This window comes from Micromys minutus (assembly GCF_963924665.1).
Source record: "Micromys minutus genome assembly, chromosome: 2".
NCBI lineage: Eukaryota > Metazoa > Chordata > Mammalia > Rodentia > Muridae > Micromys > Micromys minutus.
The window spans coordinates 104,017,616-104,043,295 of NC_137971.1; the positions used below are offsets into that span (position 1 = coordinate 104,017,616).

General features: G+C 43.3%; 1 protein-coding gene across 2 annotated transcripts in view; it reads right to left on the reverse strand.

Moving 5' to 3' along the window:
* ME3 (malic enzyme 3) overlaps positions 1 to 25,680 on the reverse strand; it is a 172,068-nt gene that overhangs the window by 78,688 nt on the left and 67,700 nt on the right. For both annotated transcript variants that reach the window (XM_080913130.1, XM_080913131.1), the window contains 2 exons: positions 17,096 to 17,229; positions 14,420 to 14,569 (listed from right to left, as the gene is read on the reverse strand). In XM_080913130.1, coding sequence (XP_080769256.1) covers positions 14,420 to 14,569; positions 17,096 to 17,229 — 284 coding nt within the window. The remainder of the gene's footprint in view (positions 1 to 14,419; positions 14,570 to 17,095; positions 17,230 to 25,680) is intronic.

The window sequence follows — 25,680 nt, forward strand, 5'->3', positions numbered from 1 at the left end:
CTGGAGAGATCTGAGTCTTCTGTCCAAAGGCCCCCTTAGGAGGCTAATTTCCACACCCTCTCTTGGATCCCCCTCACCCAGAAGGAATTTGTCCGATTTGGAATGGACCGCAGAAGTCACGTAGGTGAGGTTTATGTTGGCTGAAGGTGGGTCTTAAAAATGTAAAGGCTGTTAAATATTCTGACCCCAATTCAGTGTGGGAACAGATGGCCTGTGAAGTACTTATAGTATTCTTGCTATGTGCCTGAAAGGCTCTTTCTGTGCAGGTGTAAAGACCCCTGGGCTTTCTTTCTGAGGCTGTATAACCAAGCCCCTGACCGTGCACTGTAATTAACAGCACTGCCTACCCTATCTCACTGCAAGGACAGCAGCCTAAAGTGCATACACATGGACTCCTGTAGATACTTGTCTTAGGAATGTGTCTGCTTTGCTGTTGTTAGAGACAGAAGGAGTTGTCCATGTCTTCAAAAACACAGGTGATTCAGAAACACTGCCATTTTGCACTCTAGGACTAATGAGAGTTTAAAAAAGAATAAAGAGAGACCTTGGGAAAGTCTTCCAGCTTTCGTGGTCTCTGTTGAAAAGTCTGTTGTAATTCTGATTGGTCTGCATTTATAAGTTGTTTCTTTTTCCTTGCTGCATTCAGTATTCTTTCTTTGTTTTGAACATTTGGTGTTTTGGCTATATGAGTCGGGAGGAATTTCTTTTCTGGTCCAATCTATTTGGGGTTCTGTAGGCTTCTTGTATATTCATGGCTATCTATGATTTTGTTGAAGATATTTAGTGGGCCTTTTAGTTGGGAGTCTTTGCTCTTTCCTACACCTATTATTCTTAGGTTTGATCTTCTCATTGTGTCCTGCATATCCTGTTTGTTTTGGGATAGGAGCTTTTTTATGTTTGCATTTTCTCTGACTGTTGTGTCAGTGTTTTCTATGTTGTCTTCTGCCCCTGAGAGTCTCTCTTCCGTATCTTGTGTTCTGTTGGTGATGCTTGCATCTATGTCTCCTGATCTTTTTTTTTAGGTTTTCTATCTCCAAGAATATCTCATTTTGTGTTTTCTTTAGTGTTTCTATTTTTGTTTTCAATTCCTTCATATGTTTGGTTGTGTTTTCCTGTAGCTCTTTAAGTGATTTTTGTGTTCCCTGTGTAAGGGCTTCTGCTTGTTTAAGTGTGTTGTTCTCCTGTAATTCTTTAAGGGAGTTACTCACGTGCTTCTCAATGACCTCCATCATCATCATGAAGTATGATTTTAGGTTCAATTCTTGTTCTTCTGGTGTGTTAGGCAATCCGCTACTTGCTGTGGTGGGAGAACTGGGTTCTGATGTTGCCAGGTTGCTTTGGTTTCCATTGCTTAGGTTCTTGTGCTTGCTCTTGCCATCTTGTTATTGGTGATGCTAGGTGATCTTGTTGTCTCTGACTGGGCCTTGTCTTTCCTGTGGGTCTGTGGGCCTGGAGGCTCGTGGGAGATTGCTCCTGTGTGTTCAGCTCTCTGTGGGTAGGCTGTGAGTTCCGATGGCAGTGGACCAGCTCTGGCTCTGGGCACAGATGAATGTTGAAATAGTCTGTTCTCAGGCAGCACTGTGCCCCAAGATTTCCCAGTAATCTCTCTTCAGATAGTCAATGGAGAAAAATTAGGGATTCTCCCTGGGCTCAGATCTCTGGGTGCTCAGTAATCTGCAGACAGGCAGTGAGTCCTGATGGCAGTGGCCTTGCTCTGTCTCTGGGCTGGAACAGCACTCTTTTGGTTTGTCTGAGAAATCTTTCCAAGAACCACTTCTATTCTAGTGTGCCCTCATCCAAGTGTCTATCACCATTCTTGAATCATCTCATCCAAATCCTTCCTCCCTATCTATACCCTCATTCTTACCTTCCCAGTTCTGACAACAGACTGATCTTGTAATATCTTTTGTTCAGGACTGACTTAGTGGACAGTTTCCTGTCATGGAGATAGACAGTTGATCACTAGTAAGATGCAGCCCAGGAAGTATAAGAAGGGACAGGGAACTGATAAGGACACCGTTTCAGGAGCTTGGGGTACCACAACTTTTCTAGACACTTGATGACTAAGCCTTTTCAGGTTTACTCAGCTGTTTCATTCTCGTCCTCCTAACAATTGGACCAATATGGTTGGTTTTAATTGTCAACCTGACACAATCTACAGTTACCTGGAAGGCATCACTATGAGGAATTGTCTTGATTAAGTTGCCCATGTGGGATTTTCTTAAATGACTTAAATGATCTGGAAAGACCCGTTCTGAATGTGGCTGGGCCCTGGGCTAAATAAAAAAGAGGTGTGTTAAGTACTAGCCTGCATCCATCTTTGCTGTGGATGGAGTCAGTGTGACTAAGTGCTTCAAGCTCTTGTCACTGTGATGGCCCTGCAATGAGAGACTACAATCTTAAGCTGTGGCCTTTCCTAAGCTGTTTTTTTGGCACTGTATTTGTCACAGCAACATGAACGAAGGTGAAGGCACATACCATGTTATAATTAGCTTCATCTGTCAACCTAACACAAACCCATGGTCATCTGGGAAAAGAGAAACTCACACTGAAAAACTGCCTTGGTCAGACTGGCCTGTGGCCGTGGCTACTCTGTGGTGTAAGAGTGACCAGTCCACACTTGGTGTGCCATCCCTAGGGAGACAGGCTTAGGCTGCATCAGAAAGCTAAATGAGCAAGACAGTAAAAGGTATTCCTCCATGATCTCTGCTTCTGCTCCTGCCTCAATCTGTCTTGACGGACTGTGGTTGTAAGACCAGAAGTTAACATGTAAGTCCCACCTGCCCAAGGACCCGGTCAGTTCTTGGAAAATAATAAAGCCTTGTGGGAAAATTTAGTGACTATATGGGGTTGTCCCTATAAGCTGCTGCAAAACACATTTTGAAGTCACTTAGCTGGGAATTCTAGGAAGTAGTCCCGATCAAAGCCTATCCTGGATGGTATTTAATTAAAAGCTTGCTTCAAATATGGCTCAAATGGTGGAATTGTTTTGTGGTTTTCTTCTTCTTGCAGATCTCACGATTAGCATGATCTGGAAATGTAAGCTAAACATGCCATTTCCTCTCCAAGTCGCTTTTGTTCACATTTCTATCACAGCAGCTGTGACAAGGCAAATTACAGCATCCCATAGGAAATAGTGTGGGATCTGGATGAGGGAAGTGCTTAGGAGAGTTCCTGGGGCACTGGATGCTCTGTAGAAAGAGGTAGGAGCTACTGCCACCTGTCAGGGGAATCCAAGCATCCCTCCAGGACAGGGGTTGTTTCATCTGGAGAACAGGGACCTTGATTTAACTGTCTGAGAAGAGGACATTTACTTTCTGTAACAAGATGTCTAGAGGCATATCCCTCCAGATTTCTTTGGTTGCCGCAGACTGGACTGTCCGTGTTTCTATCTTGCCACTCCTGCCATTACAGTCTTGATGGTGGGGCTGTGCTCGGCAGGGCTGTGAATGACTGTTGTCAGATGTCCCAGACAGTTGTTGGAATGTCTAGAAATGTCTAGATACTCTTATCAAGTGAAAAAAAAAAGACAAACAAAACAAAAGCCCCAAATCCTCTGGCACATCACTTCCATCCTTTTTTGGTCAGAATTGGGTCAGTATCCATGTTTAGGTTCAGTCACGGGAAAGGGTCCAGACTAGACTATTAGGATAACCTGAGAGTAATTAAAAACCACGGGAAAGGGTCCAGACTAGACTATTAGGATAACCTGAGAGTAATTAAAAACCATCGCTTGGTTCTGGAAGGGCCAAGGCACCTCTAATACTTTCAACAATTTGGAGAATGAAAGACAAATGGGAAACTTGGTACTGTTAAGAAGGAAGATGCGGCCACCAGCAAAGTCCTTCACACTCAGCTTGTTCTGGCCACATGCTTTGCACGTACAGATTTACCTCCTTAAAACTCATCCATTACATGTTTGTATGCCATGGCCTATGCCAAACCATCTTCACAAAGTACACCAAAATCCTTCTAGGCTTAGATCTAGAAACAATAATACATAGATTTCCTCACCGTTATGAGTTTCTCAATAAACTAGAAACTAGATAATCCAAACCATACGTTATTTATTGGTTTATATTTTAGGATCAGTTTTAATAGTGCTATAAAACCTTTAAGAACACAGACTAGAATCATCCATGAACAAACATCCTTATTTCATTTGGAACTTTATGTGTTTATGGTGACTGACCATAAAGATGATCTTTAGTCAATGATTGTTGAATTTCACCAGGAGTCTCTTTCTTCTTCCCTTCCTCCCTCCCTTCCCCTCTCTCCTTTCTTCTCCCTCCCTCCCCCTCTGCTGATCTCTCTCTCCTCTTCCTTGCCTTCTCTTCCCTTCTCTTTTCTTCCTTCCCCTCTCCCTTTCCCACCTCTCCCCGGGCTTTTTGGGAGGTTTTGATCCTAGTATTTCCTTCTATCCTTCTAGTTTAGCAATTTTTCTACCTGCTTTCCTCCAGGACCCATTTGCACAATGCTGGTGACACCATCTAGGCCTGCCCCAGCTGGCTTTTCTATTACTGTGACAAACACCAGGACCAAAAGCAACTTAGGGGAAGTTTATGTCATCTTGTCACCAGCTAGAGTCATTTGGGAAGAGGTAACATCATTTGAAAAAATGCCCTTACTAGATGGGCCTCTGGGCAAGATGATGATTAATGTGGAGGGCCCAGATCACTGTGGGTGGTGCCACTCCTGGCCTGGTGGTCCTGGGTGCTATAAAAAATCAGGCTGAGCATGCTACCGAGAATGAGCAAGAAAGCAGTCTTTCTCTACAGTTTCTGCTTCAGGTCCTGCCTCCAGGCTCCTGCCCTGACTTCCCTCAGTGATCAAGTATGATTTGAGGATTATAAGATGAAATGCATTTTTCATTCCCAAATTGCTGTTGGTCATTTTTTAAAATCACAGCAATAGAAAGCAAAGTAAGACAGGGAGATAGGGTTTGTTTCACAGTCCCTCACTGAAGGAAGACTGGGCAGGAACTCAGGCAGAGGCCAAGGCAGAAATCATGGAGAAAAGCTGCTTCCTGGGTCGCTTCTAGATTCGTATTCAGCTAGTTCCTTTTCTCATATAGCTAGGCCCAGGAGCTTGAACTTAAGGGATGATTGCCCACAGTGGGCTGGGTCCCCAACATCAGTTAGCAATCAAGAAAATGCCCCACAGACATTCTACATGCCAATTTGATTGAGGCAGTTTTTCAACTGAGGTTCCAATGTGTCAAGTTGACATCCAAAACTAGTCATCGCAGGTACTGAGTTTTGCTTTTGTCTGGAGATGGTTAGACTTGCCCTTCTCTATCCACTTCTTCCATTTTCAGCATTATCTACCCTTCCTAACTTCTCATCCTTATTGGCCTAATGATAGCTTAAGAGTCTCTAAGAAACACATTTAAAAAGTTTTCAATGCTGCCAAGTAAGATGTGAGAATTTCCAGAGATCTGCATAAGTATAATGGTCTAATGCCAGAAAAGAAATAATAATAATAATAATAATAATAATAATAATAATAATAATAATAATAATAATAAATAGCTTTGGGGCAGGCTCAGTGAGGGAGGCTCTTTATGGCAAGACAACTTTTGCTTTTTTTAAAAAATTTTTATGCCAGTAATTGGCTAGTCCTTCTCTATCCTTGAGACTCCTTTTGGACTAAGCTTGATGTGAGTCAAAACAGCCTTTAGTACATATTACAGTCAATGGCAGATCAAGGTTGCTCAAAGAAAGGTCTGCTCAACTCTTGCTTGTTTGTACATATTTCCTGGTTTGACTGAGGAGATTTCCCCACAATGACTCTTTGATCACCATGGCTAGGATTGCCAAAGACAAAGGAGGAAAAGGACAGAGTCAGAAGAAAAGAAACACAATCAGTTTCTTTAAATGGTCAGGGAAATTTGCTTTTGGCTAAAGGAAGTTAAAGTCAGACATCCCTTCTATTTAATAAAGGTCATTTCAAGGTCATCTGTCTCCGGTGTAAGTAAAGAGAATGTAAGCTTTGTGTATACACAAGGCTGTTCAATGATGCCGACATCTCCTCTCAGACTCCTATACACAAACTCACATATGGCTAAGAAGTACCTTTTGTCCTGTGCACAGAGCAAGCTGCTCCTTTGGAGGTGAAAGTCCTAGACAGGTCATATACAAGTAAGCACGTACTCACCATTAACAATGGGAATCCTGAAATCTCTAAAAAGAATAAGACAATTCTCTCCATAATTGAAAGCCATGTAATTGAGGCACATAATAAATGCTCTCTCTCCCCTCTCCCAAACTGTTTCAGCAACGTGGGGTTGAAGAACTATTTAATCCACTCCTTGTGGATTTTGTGTTAAATAATAGCCGAATAATATCCCTTTGAGGGGCTCCTCTTGTCTTCTATCCATTCCAGCAGGGATTTCCAAGGCACAGTACCAAACCATTCTTAACAATCCGGACTGCCCAGCTGGTCTGTCTGGAAAAGTGCCCACTTGTGAATCAGAGCAAAGAACCACATCTGCAGATAAGCCCACGAGCCTTTTCTTGTCAGAAAATGAAAAGAATGTGTTTTTCTACCTTTCCACGTCTATCTTAAATACCAGAAACCTCAGTGGTAACTTAATAATTGTGCTGCACAAATCAGAGATTTGCAAGATCAGAAGTTAACACTTGAAATTCTCAGGGAAACTCTTATCGCATAAACGAAGAAATTTAGGTACAAGAAGGGGTGGAAGGCTTACAGGTCACACGGTTGGTGACAAGCACCGGGATCAGACTCACAGTTCTTCCTCCTAACATGCAGTCTGGACCTGGCAGTACCTATGCCCACTTCCTTCAGATGATCTCTATTCTTTCTGCAGTGAGCTGCCGGCCCTTCACCCCCCTTAGCCCAGTGGTTCCAGCAGCAACAGCAACAGCATCTCTGGACCTTGTTAGGTATGAACATTTTCTGCCCCTTCCCAGACATGTGGAATGTGTGTCTGAACAAGTCCCCCAGATAGTTTACATGCGTGCTAAAGATGGAGATGCTTCACTTTAGTGTCAGTGCCAGTTAATCTAACAAGGACATCGGATCTATGCGATTTCCTTTCCAGTTGGGCTCTTTTGGTTACTCACTAAGGTTTTCTCTGGAGAAAGAGTCTGCCTTGCACATCTGTGAACAGGAACTAGTGTGGAAACTCTCAACCACTCAGGCAGCACGAGGGAACAGTCACTGTCTTAGCATCTGCCCTGATCTCTTTCTGTGGACCTTTTAACCCGCCGCTCTATTCGGTGTTCCTTTATACTTCTTTGACTCACCATGACTCTCCTTTAAAACCAGAACCATACCATTCTTTCTTTCTTCATCTACCTTCCAAACTATAAGTCTCTTTCTATATTTTTTTTCCCACATCATACGCCTCGAAAAATCATTCACTGGTCCGGCTCATCTTTTGAGCTAAGCCATACCAACCATGTGTTCACTCAAATGATTCACCTTGAATGTAGTACTTGCTACTGTGCAATTGCTGACATCCAATGAGTGGGCATCTATGACTATATAAGGTGGGCGATTACATGGGGGGTCAGAAGAAAGCCAGTGTATCTTTGGAGAGAAATGACCTCATCTGGCCAGGAAGCCAGTAAGTGAGACTGGAGAGAACTTGGCTGTAGAGATCGACAGTTTCTTTTACTGAGGAGACACATTCTGTTAGATTGTGACCTTACTCTTCAAGTACACCTCTAGGCTGGGATGGCTTATAAAATATGAGACACAGGCTATTGACTCTCTAAGAGTCGTGGGGTCACCCGGTGTGATGGTTTACAGCTTTGACTCCTGTGAGAACCACTGGAGAGCTTTTGAAAACCCCAGAGTCTTTCTAACTCAGGGATTTTAATGAATGCTCCCTAGATACTTTTGAGTGTGATCCCAGGACTAAGAACTGCTACCAGATATAATTAATTTCACAGGTGGAAAAAAATTAATCTCAGCCTCAGAGTATAGACTATGACTTACTTCAAGATCTCATCACTAACTTCATTATAGAATTCATTAATTAGATCATACATTTTTAGAACTGGAAGATGTTATAGTAGCCACGTAGGCTAACCCTGCCATTTTTATTCAGTACGAATGAGTGAAGTGACTTGCTTTAGGGTGTGTAACCTGGAAGGGACCATCGGTGAAGAGCCCAGACCTCATGGCTTCTCATCTAAGACCCAAAACAAGGAAGACCAAAGAACAAGCCTAGGAGACTCAGGGGGCAGAGCCCACTTGCTCTGCAGGGAGCTAGTCCAGCAGTGCAGCTGAAATGGTTTGACAGAAAAGCCTGGGTGGAACAGGGCATGGAACGGTCTTGGCAAAAGGAATCAGTACTTCAACACCCTGGGGATAGAGATGAGCTAGGTCTGATGATGTTAATTCTTGTTTTCTGCCTTCCTTCTTCTGGTTGTGCTAGGTGTGTGTGTGTGTGTGTGTGTGTGTGTGTGTGTGTGTGTGTGTGTGTGTGCATGCCTCTCTTATATGCAGGTCCATTGTGCAAGGGAATTTGTAAGAAGGCAGGTGCTTATCCATCATGTTTACCGGGGCCACAAGCATGTTCTGAAAAGCATAGAGAACTGAGTGAAGCTGTAAGATTTTTGACAGGCTACTTCCAGTTTCCTTCTCAGTAAAATAGCAAGTGCCGTGTGGGAGTTCCTAGGCTTGGGCCCAAGCACAGACATTGTAAGCATTCAATAAATGACATCTGTTAATATCCTCTATGTATGCAATAGTGGCCTGGGTGCAGAAACATATCTGTTTGCAGATAAAGATGGTGGCTTGGTTCAGGCCCAAGGGATGCTTTCCTGTATTCAAATCCAGGTGTTTTCCACAGAGCATCCAACTAGTCTGTTTTTGTTTTTAAACTTAGCATACTCCCCCCCTCTAGTTCTTGTAGGTATTTGCTAATGAATTATTTGAATGAAATTACAGATCATCTAGGATCTGGACCAAACAAGGGAGTATGGCAGTATTCTGGGGGACTGAGAAAGCCATGTTCTTGAGCAGTGTCCTAGTTAAGGACATCCATTGTTGTGAAGAAACACTGTGACCATAGCAAGCTGAAGAGGAAAGGCCTTTATTCAGCTTATGCTTTCACATCAAAGGAAGTCAGGACAGGAACTCAAGCAGGGCTGGTACCTGGGGGCAGGAGCTAATGCAGTGGCTGTGGACCGGTGCTGCTTACTGACTTGCTCCCCATGGCTTTTCAGCTTGTTTTATTGTAAAACCTAGGGTCTTAGCCCAGGAGTAGCGCTACCTACAATGGCTCAGCCTTCCCTCATCAATTACCAGTTAAGTAAATGTCTTATAAACTTGTCTATAGCTGCGTCTCATAGAGGCATTTTTTTCAGTTGAGGCTCTCTTTTGATAACTCTAGTTTGGGTCAAGTTGACATAGACCTAGGTATCACCTAGGCATCGGATAACGTATCTTAGGAATGGTGAGCCAGGGAACTTCCAGCACCTTGTAGGGCCAAGCCCTTCTCATATGGAATCTTGAAAACTTCAGTCAGTATAAGTACTGCTCTGATTTCTTACTAAAAAGTCAGAGTTGAGGAAGGAGGAGGGGCACTGCTATGAAAATTGTCAAAATTATCAGGACCTGAAATTTGAGGCCAAGATTGCCTAAGTTTGAAGTCTGAGCTCTTTCAGTTCCCCATAGTCCAACTCTCTAATAGATTCTCCTTTGACCAAACCTTTAATAAGGCTCCAGGCAGTGGCCTTCACTCTCTGCCCTTGAAGACCCCACTTTGAGCAAGAATCCTACCAAGTTTCTTTAGCAAAAGTTTTCTACCTTTGATCTCTGATCACCTTGAAACTTTATTACCCCCTCCCCTACTACACACACACACACACACACACGCACACACACACACACACACACACACACACACACACACACACACACGTTGACTATAATTTCCATTTTTCATTGTTAGAACTGAGTCCAACCTTTTTACTCAGAGCAAAAATCTTCACAGTGGTCCCTATACCTATGACAATGTCCCCCACATTCATGAAGTCTGTCTCATCATCTTAAACAAGTGCCATGAATAACTTTGTCATTAACACCCACATTCATCCACATCATGTTCACGAACAGCTTGAGCAGCAGGCTGATACCCAAAATGCTGTATCCACAGTTGTGCCTCTGTCACCTGGAACCTAACAGAATGAGGAAGATGCAGACAGTTTTGGTAATGAATAGGAAAAGAGCATGGACCCTGATATCACATTGGCTTTCTCTTGACACCTGTCTTTTTGGTTGAAATCTGTCCTGGCATCTACCCAAGTTTACCTTGGTTTTCACTTCTTAGTAACCATTAGTGGGGGACCCTGCTAGTCAGATCTGTGAAAGCACAGGCAGAGACGACACTAGGAGAAAGAAACAAATGGATGAGGTACAGTCATTCTGCTGTAGAGAGTTACTCAAGACTCTGAGGTACTCCATGATACTTTGGTATCTCCTTCCAGGCTCTGAGGTTATGTGGAGCCAAGGTGTGTGGAGGCTCAATTTTAGTATTACAGCTTCAATACTAACAATTCTAGCATTTGCTGGACTGAATTAGCTTTAGTAGGGGAGCAGGCATTTCCACAGAGCACTTCTTTGTTAACAGCAACCTGGCGGGAAGGTTTATCATTTCAGAAACCGAGAGAGCCTGGCTCTCCTCCTCTTGGTCCTGGAGCTGTCCTTGCCTCAGATGTTAATCTGTAAAGTCATCCTAGGCCACTGCTTCAAATGAGGCAGAACCCAGTCTCCTCTCCCTTAGGAACAAGGTTGGGGTAAAATTAGCACTGGGAAAGAGGCCAAGTGGAAACCTAGAGCAACGGCTTGGAATGCCACATGTCAAATCGCTTAATTGGGTAGTCATCTGAAGAAGGGTTAGTGAAAAACAGCACTGTACTAGGTGTGAGGGGCTAATCCAAGAAGACAGTTTGGTCTGCCTGAACCTGCCTCAGTCTCAGCTAGCTGCAGGCCAAGGGTCTGACTAGATCCTTCCTCTGGGGAGAGGCTCTGAAATGGCATCTAGTAACTTTCACCTAGACCTTGGGCAGTCAATCATTCTTGGAATTGGAATGGCACCCAGTCCTGAATGCCCACTGTGTATGCCTACTCCTGAACTATGAGATAGTGTAGAAAGCAGTGTGGCAGGCTCCTGCTCATACCCAGTTCAGAGAACATTGGGAGAGTCCTGGCTTTGCTGTGTAACTTTGGGTAACTTACTTCTCTGAGCCTCAGCTTCCTCATCCTGCAGAGGAGAACAGTACCTACCTCCCGAGGGTGTGATACTAATTGGATAGGATATGGAAAGATTTTGGGATAGTATCCAGCCTTATAGTTTTGGTTTTCCCTCTACATTCCAGCTCATCTTTGGTTTGTTGCTTATCTTTTCTCCACATGGTGTCCCCAGCTGTCCCTATCTACCCCTAGAGGTGACCTGGTTCTCTGGGTAAAAGTGGTTTCAGGATCTTTGAGCCCCATCTTGTTCCTTTTGCTCTGCCCATTGATGACTCTTGTGCCAGAAACAGCTCCCCGTCAGTCTAACTGCCTGTCATGTGGCAAAGTCCATTTTGTGGCAGAATTCTTTACAGATTTTTACCCAGACCCTCAAACCTCCTGTTGCCACCACAAGGAGCTAGATGTCTGTCATACTTTCTAACAAAAGGTAGTAACTAGACAAATAAAATAAAAACATCATCCTTTTCTTGGTAGAAGTAGACATATACAGAAGTGTTAGAGATAGAAACAAGTGCTAAAAAGGAAATAAAACAATGTGATGAGACCAAGACCAGAGGGTGACAGAGACATGTAAAAGAGGCAGCCATTGGGCATTTTCTGGGATGTCGGCTGTACCAGGCTCACATCAGATCACACCACTAAAAGACAAACTCCTCTTGATCCCTGTATCTTGCTGGTTTTCCAACAACAGCCCCAGCAACAACAATGACAAAGGAATAGCATCTCTTCAGAAGAGTAATTTCTTTTTCCCTTTTCCTCTTCTCATTCCCCAGTGAAACATTCATAAATTCCACAGAATTGTTCTCTGTTAGGTTCCAAAGGAAACTCCAAATTCTGGTGGTTAGACAAAGGGCTGCATTCTTCAGGTGCCACCAAGTAGAGCCATTTTCCTCATCGCTGGCAGAAGAGACAAACCCCAAATCTGGGTGCTTATTAGCCTCACAAGTGCCTGATAGACACTTCAGAGTCTGTGCTGACATCCTAACTCTTCTAACAGTTCTTCTCTCTCTCCACTCCTGCCTGAAGCCTCTCCAGCTCAGGAGCATCCTTCTCCCAGCTACCCTATCTCCTTAGAGCCCTGCTGTTTCAGCCAAGTTTTCTTTCTCAAGCTTTGCTTTGTCTTGCTCCTGAACTCTCTCTCCCTGTCTGCTCCTGCCTCTCTCGTGGCGAGGTCCAGTCTGCGACCTTCTCTCTCTGCCCTGGACTTTTCCAGATGGCTCTGGCTGTTTTCTCCCTCTTATTGCACCACGGAGCTGTCCTGTCACCAGTACATACAGGATCATCACCAGCTTTCCTCTATCACTTCCTGAAAAGCTGTCTGTTGACCCAGGAGGATCTGGTCATCTTAGTGGCTGGAGTGGTTCCAATTTCTGTGCATTCCTAACCCTAATTAGTGTTCTGTTGATTCCATGGGACCCATATGCCCTCCCACTTAGCTATTTTTTTTCTTTTTCTTTTTTATTCTTTAGCAGTTTCATACATGGATAGTCTGATTTTATTTTGTTCCTTTCACTCCCCCATTAGCCTCATTTATCTCTCCTTTTTTGAAACCCCTACTGATGTCTTCCTTTTTTTATTCACTGAGTTTAATTAAAGTGGCTTGCAAGTGCACTAGGTGGGGTTATTTATTGAAATATAGGCAACCAATCGGTGGCTACACCACTGAAGAAAATGACACCCCTCCACCAGCACCTATTACCTACCCACAGTCCCCCAGAGAGGGTGGGAGCTTCCTCAGCTTCTTCCTCAGGTATTACACAAGGTGATGGTCCAATCTTGTGCAGGTCACTGCCATGCTAGTGATGAAATGTCCCTGTCATGTCCAGAGGACGCTATTCTAAAGCCCTTTCCCCAAGCTTCTGGCTCTTATATTCCTTCCATTCTTTCTTCTGGATGACCCCCGAGCTTTGATGCAGTTGATAATAGATGTCTCACTTAGGGTACAGCACCCCACATAGGCCATTTCTTAAAATTCCAGCTCTTTACATTCGACTTTCACAGCCCAGCACAAATTGACGAAAGTGTCATAGATCTATGTTCTGCATGTAACAATGATTTGAAAAGAAAAGCAGATTGTAGGAAGGTATGGTGGGACGCTCCTGCGATCCGAGGGGTGGGTGTAAGAGGAGAAAGATTCCAGAGAGCTTCGCTACAGTGTGAGTTTTCAGTCCAGCTCAGCTAAGACAGAACCTGTCCTTAAATGCTAAGCCATGGGGGTTGGGAGCATGGCACACACCTTCACTCTCAGCATGTGGAAGGCAGAGGCTGGCAGCGCTCTGTGAGTTTGAGGCTTGGTCTACACAGAGAAAGCGTGTCTTGAAAAACGAAGATGAATGGGTGAACAAACAAATGAATGAATAAATACTAAGCCATACAAATAAAAACAAAACAAAAAATTTGATTTATAACTACTCTATAAATGCAAATTACACATTTCAGTATATTTAACTTTATTGTTTTTCTATGAGGTTCTATTATAACATATCTAGACACTTTTATTGTTATTGCAAAACTTAGGTAGTTACAATAATCAGGCACCTTGCACTGAGATTTCTCTCTCTCTCTCTCTCTCTCTCTTTCTCTCTCTCTCTCTCTCTCTCTCTCTCTCTCTCTCTCTCTCTCTCTCTCTCTCTCACACACACACACACACACACCCTAGTGCTAAAAATAAAAGCAAAAACTCCTCTCAAGCCCTTTAGTTTTAGGAGAAAATGGAATAACCTATCTTTACCTAATGCAGTGAGAATATAAATGGAATCTGAAGTCAACTCCAAGTGGCTGCATACTGATTTAAAGGCGAGCAAGAGAACATGTGTTTGGTGTGCAGAGCTACTCGTTGTCCTTAAATGTCTATGCAGTCTGTAGGTATAGTGGGGATGGCCAGGAAAGGAGAGAGGACATACAGAGGTGACAGGTGCAGAATGTGAAGCCAATGAGAACCACTTCTCAGGAAAACACCTCAGACATTTATCCTTTGGAGGTGTAGAAGTTTCAATATCCTCTTGCAAACTACTCTCTGCTCATTTCTCTGGTGATAGTGTTATTTCACTGAGCATGTATAAAATCCAATGTCTCTTGTTGGGCTGTTGACTCTAAGGTAGCCTCTAAGGTCCCAAGATGCAAGGACACTGGCAACAATGTTTTCCTCTTTGACTAGCCCCTCCCTGACCCCATCACAGGTACTCACCGAGGCCGGCGGAAGGTCAGGCCGTAGTGCTGACAGGCCAGCCCCACCGTGGGTGTGTATACAATAGGCATGAACTTCTCCACATCTGAGGTCAGCACCCGGTAAAAGAGCTTCTCATTGCGGTCTTGGAGAGTCATGAGAATGATGTACCTGGCAAAGGAAAGAAGCCATCTTATTCCAAGAACACTGCAGCTGCTTGGTAGACCCTGGAAAATGTCACTGTGATTAAGAATAAAGACCTTGCTCCAGGGAGGCTTTACACACAGGGGTAGCCATTACCTCAACCCACCCCTGGTATAAGGCGTTCCATCTGTGTAGATTTCGCTCCCATTCTATATTCTACTCCTCTCCCAGACAGAACATTTACCAGCATCACAGTCCTTATAGCTGGGGAACCTCTTAGACTTTCTCCCAATCACTTGCTGAAATGAGGGTCTCGTGATAGTGTGTGAAAGTCACTACTTGCTCTGTGCCACGGGCAAGCCCCCGGAGCTCTCAGGGCTGCACATTTAGTACCTTCCGACCATGTAGCATCATGTTAGGCAAGTAAACGAGGGCCACTGAGTTGAAGAGTTGAGAAGGTGAGCATTGCAGACTGTAGCTTTTGCAGTTTCATATTTTAAGCAAATATTTCGCTTTGAACTCTCATTCTTTCTGGTACACCTAGTGGAGGAAGAGGTTCTAATTGTTTGAACTTCAGGTGTGTATCTGTTTGTTAGTAGAATCTTTCTTGTAACTCTGGTTTGCTCTTCAAGATGATGCAGCTGGACCTCGTGTGAGTAGGGAAGAATGGAAGGGAGATAATTTTTGACGTGGTGATAAAATGGCCCTGGGATGAATGTGAATAATATTCCTGGACATGGGAACATGGATGTGGCAGGAACATGCTTGTTAACCGCTTCTCTGAAGTTATGGGTGGCCTGGAGGAGACAGTAGGTGCTAGAGCTCCACCTGCTTTCTGAACTGTGCCCTTCATGTCTGTTGGGGTCTGGGAATCACCACACAAACCACTTAAACACCTCCCTTAGTCAAATAGGGATGGTTAATTGAACATGACACCCCAAAACTGATCAATCAGGGTCACAGTACAGACTTGGGAGCTGTCTGTGACAATGAGTTAAGATCCCCGATGGGCTTTTTAAGCCTAAATCCCATAAACATCTGTGCCACCAATCAGGACTTAGAGATGGGCATTTCCTTGGGAATGTGTGTTTGATGTACACTTCTTCTAGTTGGGGTTAGTCAACTGTAGCAGGAGCCTTGCCTCAACTGACATTCATGTCTTGCCAACCAGGATGTCAGTTATCCACATAAATGTCTCTTCCTGCCAAGCAGGATGTCAGTTCTCAGAAAGATTTTGGGAATTTAAACTTTACTCGACCCCTACTCAGAATAGAAGTCTTATTCCAAATGGCTTCTTATATTGGTGCAGGTGTCTCTCTTATCTTGGGGTCCATCCCAGGGGCAGCTTATAAGGGCAACCACCATAAAAACTCATACATAGGCGCAGGAAGTGCTGGTTTGGGTCCAAGCATATTGTGGTTAACTATACAAAGCAGTTATAACTGACTTCTATTGTGATCAGTTTCCAAGAACACCAAAGCACAGTACATCCTAGTAACACATAATGGCATATGAGAAGGTTTTCTTATAACATTAGTAACAGCACAAAATGGCAGGTTAGAGAGGTAACAGTTGCCTAGGCCTTAACAATGGCTGTCATACCTCTAGACCAAGTTCTAGCTGTCTAGCTCTACAGATATAGAGAGCCTTTATCATCCTCTTATATAGCCACTAGGGGCCACAACAAGGCAGCACGTTTGTTTAACAAACTTACACAGGGCTTACTATGTCCCAGGCAACTTTCTAAGCACATCATGAAGACATCATTCAATCCTTATAAAGCCCAGTGAGTCACATACCATTGGCACAGTCATAAAAGTGAAAGACAAAGATTGGCAAGGTAACTTTAGTTACCCAGGGCAGGAAGGTGGTTTTCATTCCGTCTAGAATTAGTCTTATAAAAACTAGATGCTGCCACCTTGGAACTATGCATAGCAGAGGCTTTAAAATCATAGATGCTGGAGACAGCTGTGTTTAGATCCTGTGCTGACTCATGGAGTGTACTTGGGTGGTGACTATAGTCTTTGGTAACACGTGATATTGACTCAAGGACTCTGATGGGGACTCTCTGTTGAGTCCCCACTGAAGAGTGTGCAGAGGGAACAGTGCTTTCATTTGCTGCCCATGACCTTCAGCACAGGATCTAGAGCTTTCCAAGGGATCTGATTCTCTCTCTATTTCCACTTATTATTCCTTACCAATCCCCACAACTCCGTTTTTGCCTCATCTCCTTCTGCTCAGCGAACAACCCTCCTCCCACTCTATTCTGTCTGCTGAATTGTTTCATTAAGGCTTCTCGTATGGACTCATCTCTGACGTATCTCAGATGGTCTCCCAGACTTCACCCTTCAAGTCTAGTTTCCTTTACCCATGCTTCTGTTGTGACCCTCATCTCTAGGAAGACTGTCACTCTTCTTAAGGACAGAGATGAGTCTGCAGTCTCTCTGGACTCTTAGCCTTTCCTTCAGAGAGTTTAGAAACCCCACTGTGAGCCACAGAGCAGAACAGCTCAACCTCAGGACTGGACACGGAGAACTGATTTCAGGCACTGACTTGTCCAGGTCGCTCTGTTGATTCTCGTAGTATCTCATAATGCGGAGGAGCTGGACATCCTGGCTGAGGAAGCAGGGGGGGATCAGGCCGTGGATGCCAAGTTGCAGCCTTTCTTCGAGTGTAAAGGCCATGCCCTGGAGAAGAAAGGAACACACTTAAGGTCATGCAGGAAGCCAAGAAACGGAAGTTCTATCTGTAGATGGCAAGAGTTAGTGTAAATTATCAAAAGAGGAATGGACCCCCTGTTGTTTAAAAGGGAGCTTTCTTGTGCTGGTTGCTTTGATGCCTCCTGATGAGATAAATGAAAAAGACAATCACTTCACCAAGACTCAACTTTGCCTTTATAAGAAAGTTCAGATCCCTAGAAAAACAGACATTGGGATAGTACTCCTGGAGGAAGCAACTTTATAAACTAGACTTTGCCTTTAGGCCTACAAACTCCATTATTGCCTAAGCTACTTAAGCAGACTCTTTCCTGTTCCTCCATCTTCACGGAGACAGTTATGTAAATGTATAGTATTGTATAAAATCCCAAGGGCTTTACCTGTTCATTCCTTCTTGCTTTGAAAATCCTCTGGCAGCCACTGACCTTCTTTCATTGTCCCTACAGTGTCACTGATTTTAGAACACCATACAACTGGAGTCACAGAATGTACAGGCTTTCTAGACTGGCTTCTTTCCCATAAACGTAAGCACTTCAAGGTTTCTATGCCTTTTCATGACTTGACAACTAATTTTACCAATGACTTAACACTCCATTTTGCATTTATGCCATAGTCTATCTCTGAATATACAGTCTTATTGTATATGCCACTTACAACCTCTCTGGAAGGGCTGTGTCAACACTAACAGACAAGCAGGCTGAAATAGGAAAACCACCCAGCTGTAGCCTGTTGGTCCACGTGGCGGGGCGGTCTTGCTAGTCATCTTAGGCTAGATGGTAATAGATTCGATCAAAGGAAGAGAATTGTTGGGGGAGAATAAAAGAGTCATGATCACTTTTAAATTACCTCTTTTTATGTGTTTTGAAGGCCAGAAATTTCAGAGACTGGCTCCCCCTTGAATTCATAAAGTACTAAAGACAAATCAACTCTGGAGGGCCTGGTTCTTCTCTGGGAAGTACTTGATCTTTGTGACAGGTCTACCTTAGATAGAGGACACTCTCTGTAGAGAGCCGTTTGTGCTGCACCCAAACATGGCGCCGGCTTCCCGCCGAGGACTCAGCAAACAAAGCTGTTGCCCAGCCAAGAGACTTAGAGCGCATGCGCCACATACGTCAGAGCCCACTCTCGGGGCATGCTGGAGGGCGCACCAATCAGGTAGCAACACAAGTCTCAGAGGCATATTTAAGCAGTGCATTTTTCTTCCACGTGGGGATCCCCTGCTCAGAGTGTTGTACAATAAAGGTTGTTCGCAGAAGAATCCTGTTGTTGCACGCCTTTTCCTGCTGGCGGGAAGTGGGGCGCGTGACAACTCTCTGTGTGACAAGTTGGTTCATAGGGACATATCCAAAGTACTCTCAAAATTCTTTCTTCATTCAAGTGTTTCTGCAGTTCCTGAGTGACGGAGATATGGGGTTCAGAGGAGGCACTGAAGCAGGTGTCAGTTTGGGTAAGTGATTTACCAGAAGAGTTACTAATGCTGTAACCTTACTTATAGACAGACCATGTCCGGGATATGTGGTAGACAGCAGATCCATGGGCCAGACTGGGACTCTTCATTTTAAAAGTATTTTAAAAGTATTTTTGAGGCTATATTATTTCCCTTCCTTTTCCTCCCTGCAAACCTTTGCATATACCCCTCTTCCTATATATCTTTCAAACACCCAAGCTGTTTTTTAAATAGTTGTTACTATATGTGTGTGCATTATATATATGTATATATATAATTTCTAAATATATAAATACAACTTACTTGGTTCATATATTATATGAATGTGTTTCTATGGCTGAGGCTCCTTTCTATAAATCTCAGAGGAGGTGCGGAGGTTTGTGCAGTCTGTCTCTGATTCCTGGGTGGTAGAGGAGGGAATTATGGGAGGATATGCTTTTCTGAGGATGTCAGAGAAGAGGGGTACTTAGTTATGGTACACCCCAACATTACTTGCCTGCTAATGGTAGTCTTGTGCTGTCCTGAAGTCTGGAAACTCGAGTCTACAACTTTCTTGGGAGAATAACAAAGGCACCTGTCATTCTCATGAAATCCAGACATGAAGATTCTGTTGGAGGGTTGGAGATTCCCAGACAGGCTCTCAGTACCAACCTTGCTATTTCCTCTACAGCAGCTGAAAGAAAGGTCCAGCTGCAGGAAGGTATGGCCTGATCAGCCTGTTGCCTCAGATCTGACAGTTACCAGCTTCATACATCCCTGGTGCTTGCCAACAGCTTTACAAGCACTGGGTACCACACTAGCACCCAGATTCCTTTGCAGGAAAATACCTTGCCTGCAGACCATCCCTTCCTACTGCCTGCCTCTTTTTTCTTTGTTTCTTTGTTTCTTTGTTTTTTGTTTCTTTCTTTGTTTCTTTCTTTCTTTCTTTTTCTTTCTTTCCTTCCTTCCTTCCTTCCTTCCTTCCTTCCTTCCTTCCTTCCTTCCTTCCTTCCTTCCTTTCTTTTCCAAGACAACGTCTCACTATGTAACCTTGGCTGTCCTGAAACTCTTTATGTAGACCAGGTTGGTCTCAAACAGAGATCTGCCTGCCTCTGCCTCTAAAAGTGTGCACCTTTAATCTCACCGGTCACACTTGCCAAACTTTATTAGGTAGGTGGCTGTTAACTGATTTGGAGAGATTGCAATTGGCCTCCTTGGCCACAGGGATTCCAGGGGATCCCAGACATTTAGCTATGACATCACCTTTGTTAATGGCTACCATGGCTTTTAATAACAGCCCATTTCTCTTTACAAGCTTAAGTGTTTCTTTTGGCTGACTTCCACCAGCTTCTTTTGTATTTGAGGAAAATGAATGATTGTTTAGCAACTGGTAATTTTAAGGATTTAAGGAAATTACTTCTCAAAGCTCTAGATTTATAAACTGACAAAGCAGAAAGAGAACTTAGTAGTTCCATGGCTCCAAAAGGATGAGTATTTCTTTTTGTTGTGGTTTTTTTTTTTGGGGGGGGGGGTGGATGGGTGGGTAGGGAGCCTGATGCATGCTGGAAAACACTCTTCTCCCTAGTTATCTCCCAAGCCTTTTTATTTTAATTTTGATGCAAGGTTTCACAGATTTTTCCAGCCTGGCCTGGAATTCACTAAGTAGTTTAAGACCACTTAAACTTGTGAATTTTGCGTTGCCCACCAGTGCCAGGGGCAATATAAGCGCCTTAAAGATCATTTACTCTAGTAGAGAGAAATGTGCTAGAACTGGTATTTATCTGTAAGAGAAATAACTTTGCTAAGTGGTACTCAAGGCTCTTGGTCTGCCTGGTTGGAAGTCAAAATCTACAAATCATAGCAGAGGTCCCGAGGTAAGAGTGGGAATGGCACAATATTGAGGAGTCCTTGCTGGGGCTCTTACCCATTATGGCCACACTGAGAAATTGTAGCTTTTGGTGGCAGTCAATAGAGCTACAGATGATAGTAACTGGTTCTAACAAAACTCTTAAAATAGGTCAAATGGCTTTTGAAAAATGACTGAGTCTCATAATTAAATTTCAACTTCATTGGAGTTGAGAGGTATTTCAGTGGTTAAGAGTAATTGTTCTTACAGAGGTCCCAAGTTCAGTTCCCAGAACCCGCATGGCAGCTCACAACCTTCTGTAATAGTTCGGGGTATCTGATGACTCTTCTGAGCAGGCGACATATGCACAGTGCACATGCATGCAGACATAAACACACACATAACATACAATCAAATAAAAACAAATATTTTTGACTTTATACTTGAGTGGTGTTGTTTAGTTGCAGTCTGTGGGTGGGACCTACCAATGTTTCCTGATTTGAAATGTTCCCAGCTGAGTATTTACCATCTGCTCTGGCTTTTCCAGGGAACCACTGGACTCTCCTCAGATCCAATAACCACTGGGCTGCCTGGCCAAGCAGGGCCCATGGCTTATTTGGTAACTGAAAGCTTGTGCCACTCTGACTGTCAGTGGCTGCTCTGCATCTGTTTGAACATTTTTTTCTTGACCCTGACACGTCTTTATCTCCCTTCCAGTCCAGGTTCTGAACTCTGGCTGTCTACCAACCTGCCCATGTTCTCTGGACAAAACATACTGGCATCAGAGAGAAGATATTTGACTATATCCCACCATCAAATGGCAGAGCTCAGAGGCAGCAGATTGTACCCTGTCCCAGTTTCCTGATGTTTTGAGATCCTGGCTTTCTAGGGATCCTTGTCCTTGCTGACTGAGCTCTGATCTTCTTTGTCTATCTGCTGGTGTCTCTGGATCCAGCCATCCTGGGCATTTGGCAATCTCTCCTTTTGTATTTCATAAGCTTAAGTGAATTCCTACCATGTTAGGCATTGCGGTGTCAAATCAGAAGTCTCTGGTCTCTGTCCTCATGAGTACTCCTACTTAAACAGATACATGTGCCAACATGTAATCACAATCATGGCCTCTGCCACGGTGCATGAGGCTTTTTTCTATGTAGGAAACAGTGCTGCCATTTCACATGTTGTGGGATTAACCAAGAATGCATTTGAAAGGCTCAGCACAGATATGTGCTCAGAAAAAGCACTAAGTGAGCTTCAGATGTTCTTACTACTATTATAATCCTGTTCACGGGAGGTGGCACAAGGAAGCTCATTTGTAGGTCCTGGAGATGAGCCTTAAGGGCTAACTTCAGAGTTAGGCTTGAAGTGACATTACCAAAGCATGGTCACTTGTCCATAGGCTCAGACGAGGCTACTGCGCCCTAGTTCTAGGCACGTCCCTCTTATAGTCACATTCATTTTGGCTGTCACAACTGAGTGTGCACCAATGCCCCCGTCCACTGTGCTGTGCCTGCTGCCTGCTGTCGGTCTTCCACTCCACAGTCAATCTGTCCCAGCGGGCTTCCTCCGCTGACATACACAAAGGGCCAATGACTGTTGGACTTCTTTGTGACCTTCTGCAAACAGGTGTGTTTGTACTTCTGAGTTTATACATATGGGTGACAATATACACATATTAGTTGGTTTCCTCTTGCCAATATAATTATTATAAGGAATTACTAGCAGACACACGTGTCACAGGCTTTCTGTCCCACACATCATTATACCATGTTTTTTCGCTGACTGCTTATGTAACAACCAGCTTCCTAAAATCAAGTACAAAGCATAAAGGACAGTGTAGCTCATGACAAGGTTGTGTATTCAGCCCTGAGACATTCAGTTAAGGCTGACTAGCTGTTAATGGACTGGACAGTATTTTCTCTTCCTTCTGCACAATATTTTTTGACTCTATTTGTTTGAGATTTTCAAGATGTGGGGCATTGTGATTCTGGTTTGAACAGGAAGTGTGATTACTAAGACTTCCATTCTCCTTCTTCGCATCACATTTATGAGGGCTTTTAGCATACTCCTGGGATGGTTATATGGAGTCTCAGAAATACAAGCTTTGGAAAGTCTTTGTAGACAAAGATGTGAGGATAGCTCTTTTCCCAGGCATACTTCTGTTCTCAGGTATAAAATTACATACCCAGAAAACCTTTGGAAGTTTCCAAGAGAGGAGTTGAGGAGAGGGCTAAGTCGGGGCTGTGCTACCTCTACCTACAATTATATACAGGAGGCACGTGACCTTCCAGCTACAATATACATGCAAGTTCCTATTCTAGCTTGGAGATACAATTCAACATTTCTTCCTATGATTACAAACAGGTCACAGAGCTGCTGCCATCACAGGTAGTATGGAGAACAGAAGAAAATCTAAAAAATGAAAATGCTATACTTTGTTTCTACTGGCTGTGTGTTCTTAAGGAAACCACTTCATCCTCGAGCATGATCATTGCTCTGGTTTGTTGAACAGATTGTAATACCAAAGTCAAGCTCTCTTTAGAGCAGTGGTTTTAGGTTGTGGCTGTGGATGGTTGACATTGTTACAGATTAAGGATTATAAGCAATAGATATCTAGTGTCGCTAGAGAAAATACCTTGTTGTCCATTTCCTTTCTTGTCTCCTTCCCAAGCAGGACTATAAATTCATCTATGGCAGAAACTATATGCCAATGAGCTGTGGGGTCATTGCCTGGCACAGTAGCCAGTACAGAGAGAGCAACGGCTCAACAAATACATGGATGGGGAGATATTTTGTAAGAAAATGATACAGCAGACACTAATTTAGATACTGTAGGATCTGAATAGAACGTTATAGAATGTTCCTGGTATCAATAGGCCCTAGTTGAACCATTTCTACAGCAAACTTATAGCAATGGGCCTTCATTAATATATCAGTAAAATGGTTTGTTCAGTGCGTCTATGAGAAATATGTTCTAGACCTGTCTAGACAATACTGTAACCACTGGACACACATAATACTGGGTACATGAATGTGGCCAGTATAAATGAGGAATAAAATTTTCAAGTTCCTTTTACTTTATTTAATTTAGTAGAGACACACACTGCTTTGGATGGGGGCAGATTTTTTTCACAGTGAAGGTCATTCCCAGCCAGGTGTAATAAAAAGGAATTGAGTTTTGGATCATTGTGAACCACTATCCATGTGCTGGAAAGCAGGGAACTAAGAAATCAGATTCTTCCCTGTGTCTGGCATCAGTTAAATAACAGAGATACTTTAATCAACTACCACATAGAGTGGTGGTTTGCCCTGCAGAGCAGGCTGCAAAGGTTGGGTAACTGGAAGACAGAGTGGGCTCGGTGACAGACCAGCAACCAAGGGCTCCCGCTGCAGCTGGGTGCCAATGTCAGAAGAGGTCTTCAAAGGAATCTTGCCCTGGCCAGCCCAGTGGTATGGGTAGATTCAGAAGAGCACTATTTTTATTTTTGTGATGGAGATTAAAAAATGAAAGATGAAAAAGTAACTTAAAAAAATTTCAAGTTAGTGTTAGTAGATGTTCCCTATGAAGAAACAAGAATTCTTATAGAAAGAACATTTCTTCCCAGGAGCATTTTATGCCATTCTTTGCAAATATTGAAGACAACTGAAGGATCTCACGATGGGCTTCACAGTGTCCCTTATGTACTTACACAAGTAGAAGCATTCTGAAGTAGTCAGCCTAGCCTGTGAAGGCTTTTACTGTAGTGTGGCCATGGAAAGGGAAAATATAGGAAATTAGTACAGGGGCTGGAGAGATGGCTCAGTGGTTAAAAAACTGCTGGCTCTTTTAGGGGACTGTGTTCAGTTTGCAGCACACAAATCCTGTTTCTTAACCATCTATAACTCCAGATCCAGGGGATCTGATGCTGTCTTTTGACTTCAGTGGGCAGCAATCATACATGCATTGTACAGATAGACATACAAGAAAGCAAAATAGTTATACATAAAATAAAATAAATAAACAAATAAAGTTGTTACAGATCTTTAAGATGCCATTAGAAATGCCATCTCCTTAAGCAAGGGGTTTGAAGGAGGACTACTGTAAGAGACTTTCACATGAAGCTATATTGAGGTTCCAGAGATACAATTCTGATTGCAAAAGCTCTGGGCAGCACTCAATCCTGGCTGTGTTCAAACTCAGCAGGAGCCACTGTGAGGTGCTGGATGGATGTGTCCCTTGTTGCCTGGAAAGCAGTTGGTCATACCTCTCTTTTGCCCTTGAAGCATCTCAAGATATTCCACTTCCTCAAACATTTTTAAAACCCACATTTCCAGTATCAGTTATGGCACTATAAAGAGCCAGTACAGATGAGCCAGTCTGGAGAATGTACTTCAGGGCTGAGTTTCTAAGCTGTTTCCAGTGCTAAGTCTCTAGTCACTGATCAAAGACGATTATACATCAAACAATTCTTTCCATCTTCATGTGACATCACATAAGTGAGCTCTAGTTTTCGAGGCCCCAGTTTTGGCAAAGTGCACAATCCACATTTCCTCTCCTCTGTGGGAAGGAAGATGGTTCAGCAAAAATAATAAGCAGGAAGTAACCGTGAATATAAGGGCTACAGCTATTAGTAATTACAGGAGGTAAAAAATGTATCTGGAATTGCTTGTTTTGGGGAGACAATGTAGGTACTGTGTATAAGAAAATTTCAGAAAAAAGATACAAGTAGTGGTCTATATTAGCCTGGGCTGCCCCCAGAGCTATATGGTTCTACAGAATTCTGAGTATTTCTCAACCAAGCTTCAGCCTCTTGCTTTGAAAGAGCTATTTGTTAGTGTATCTTCCTTGAAAACAAAAGCTAACGCTGGTCTTAATATCCTTGACATCCAACACCGTTCTTGTTTTTTATGACAGATACAAGAGGCATGAGTAGATGAATGCAGTATAGGAGTCCCACTGACTAAGGTGACCTCTTCTCACCCATCCTATGTGTCACTATCAACTGACACCCTGTATCGTTCAGGGACCATCAAGGGATTCTCTTAAATTTCAAGTAACACTATTTTGTCAATTTGGGTTCATTGTGTATCTCTTTGAACACAGTTTGGTCACTGATAAAAACTGATTCATAGGCCTTTTTGTGATAAGGTATGTGAACATTCTATTTATATA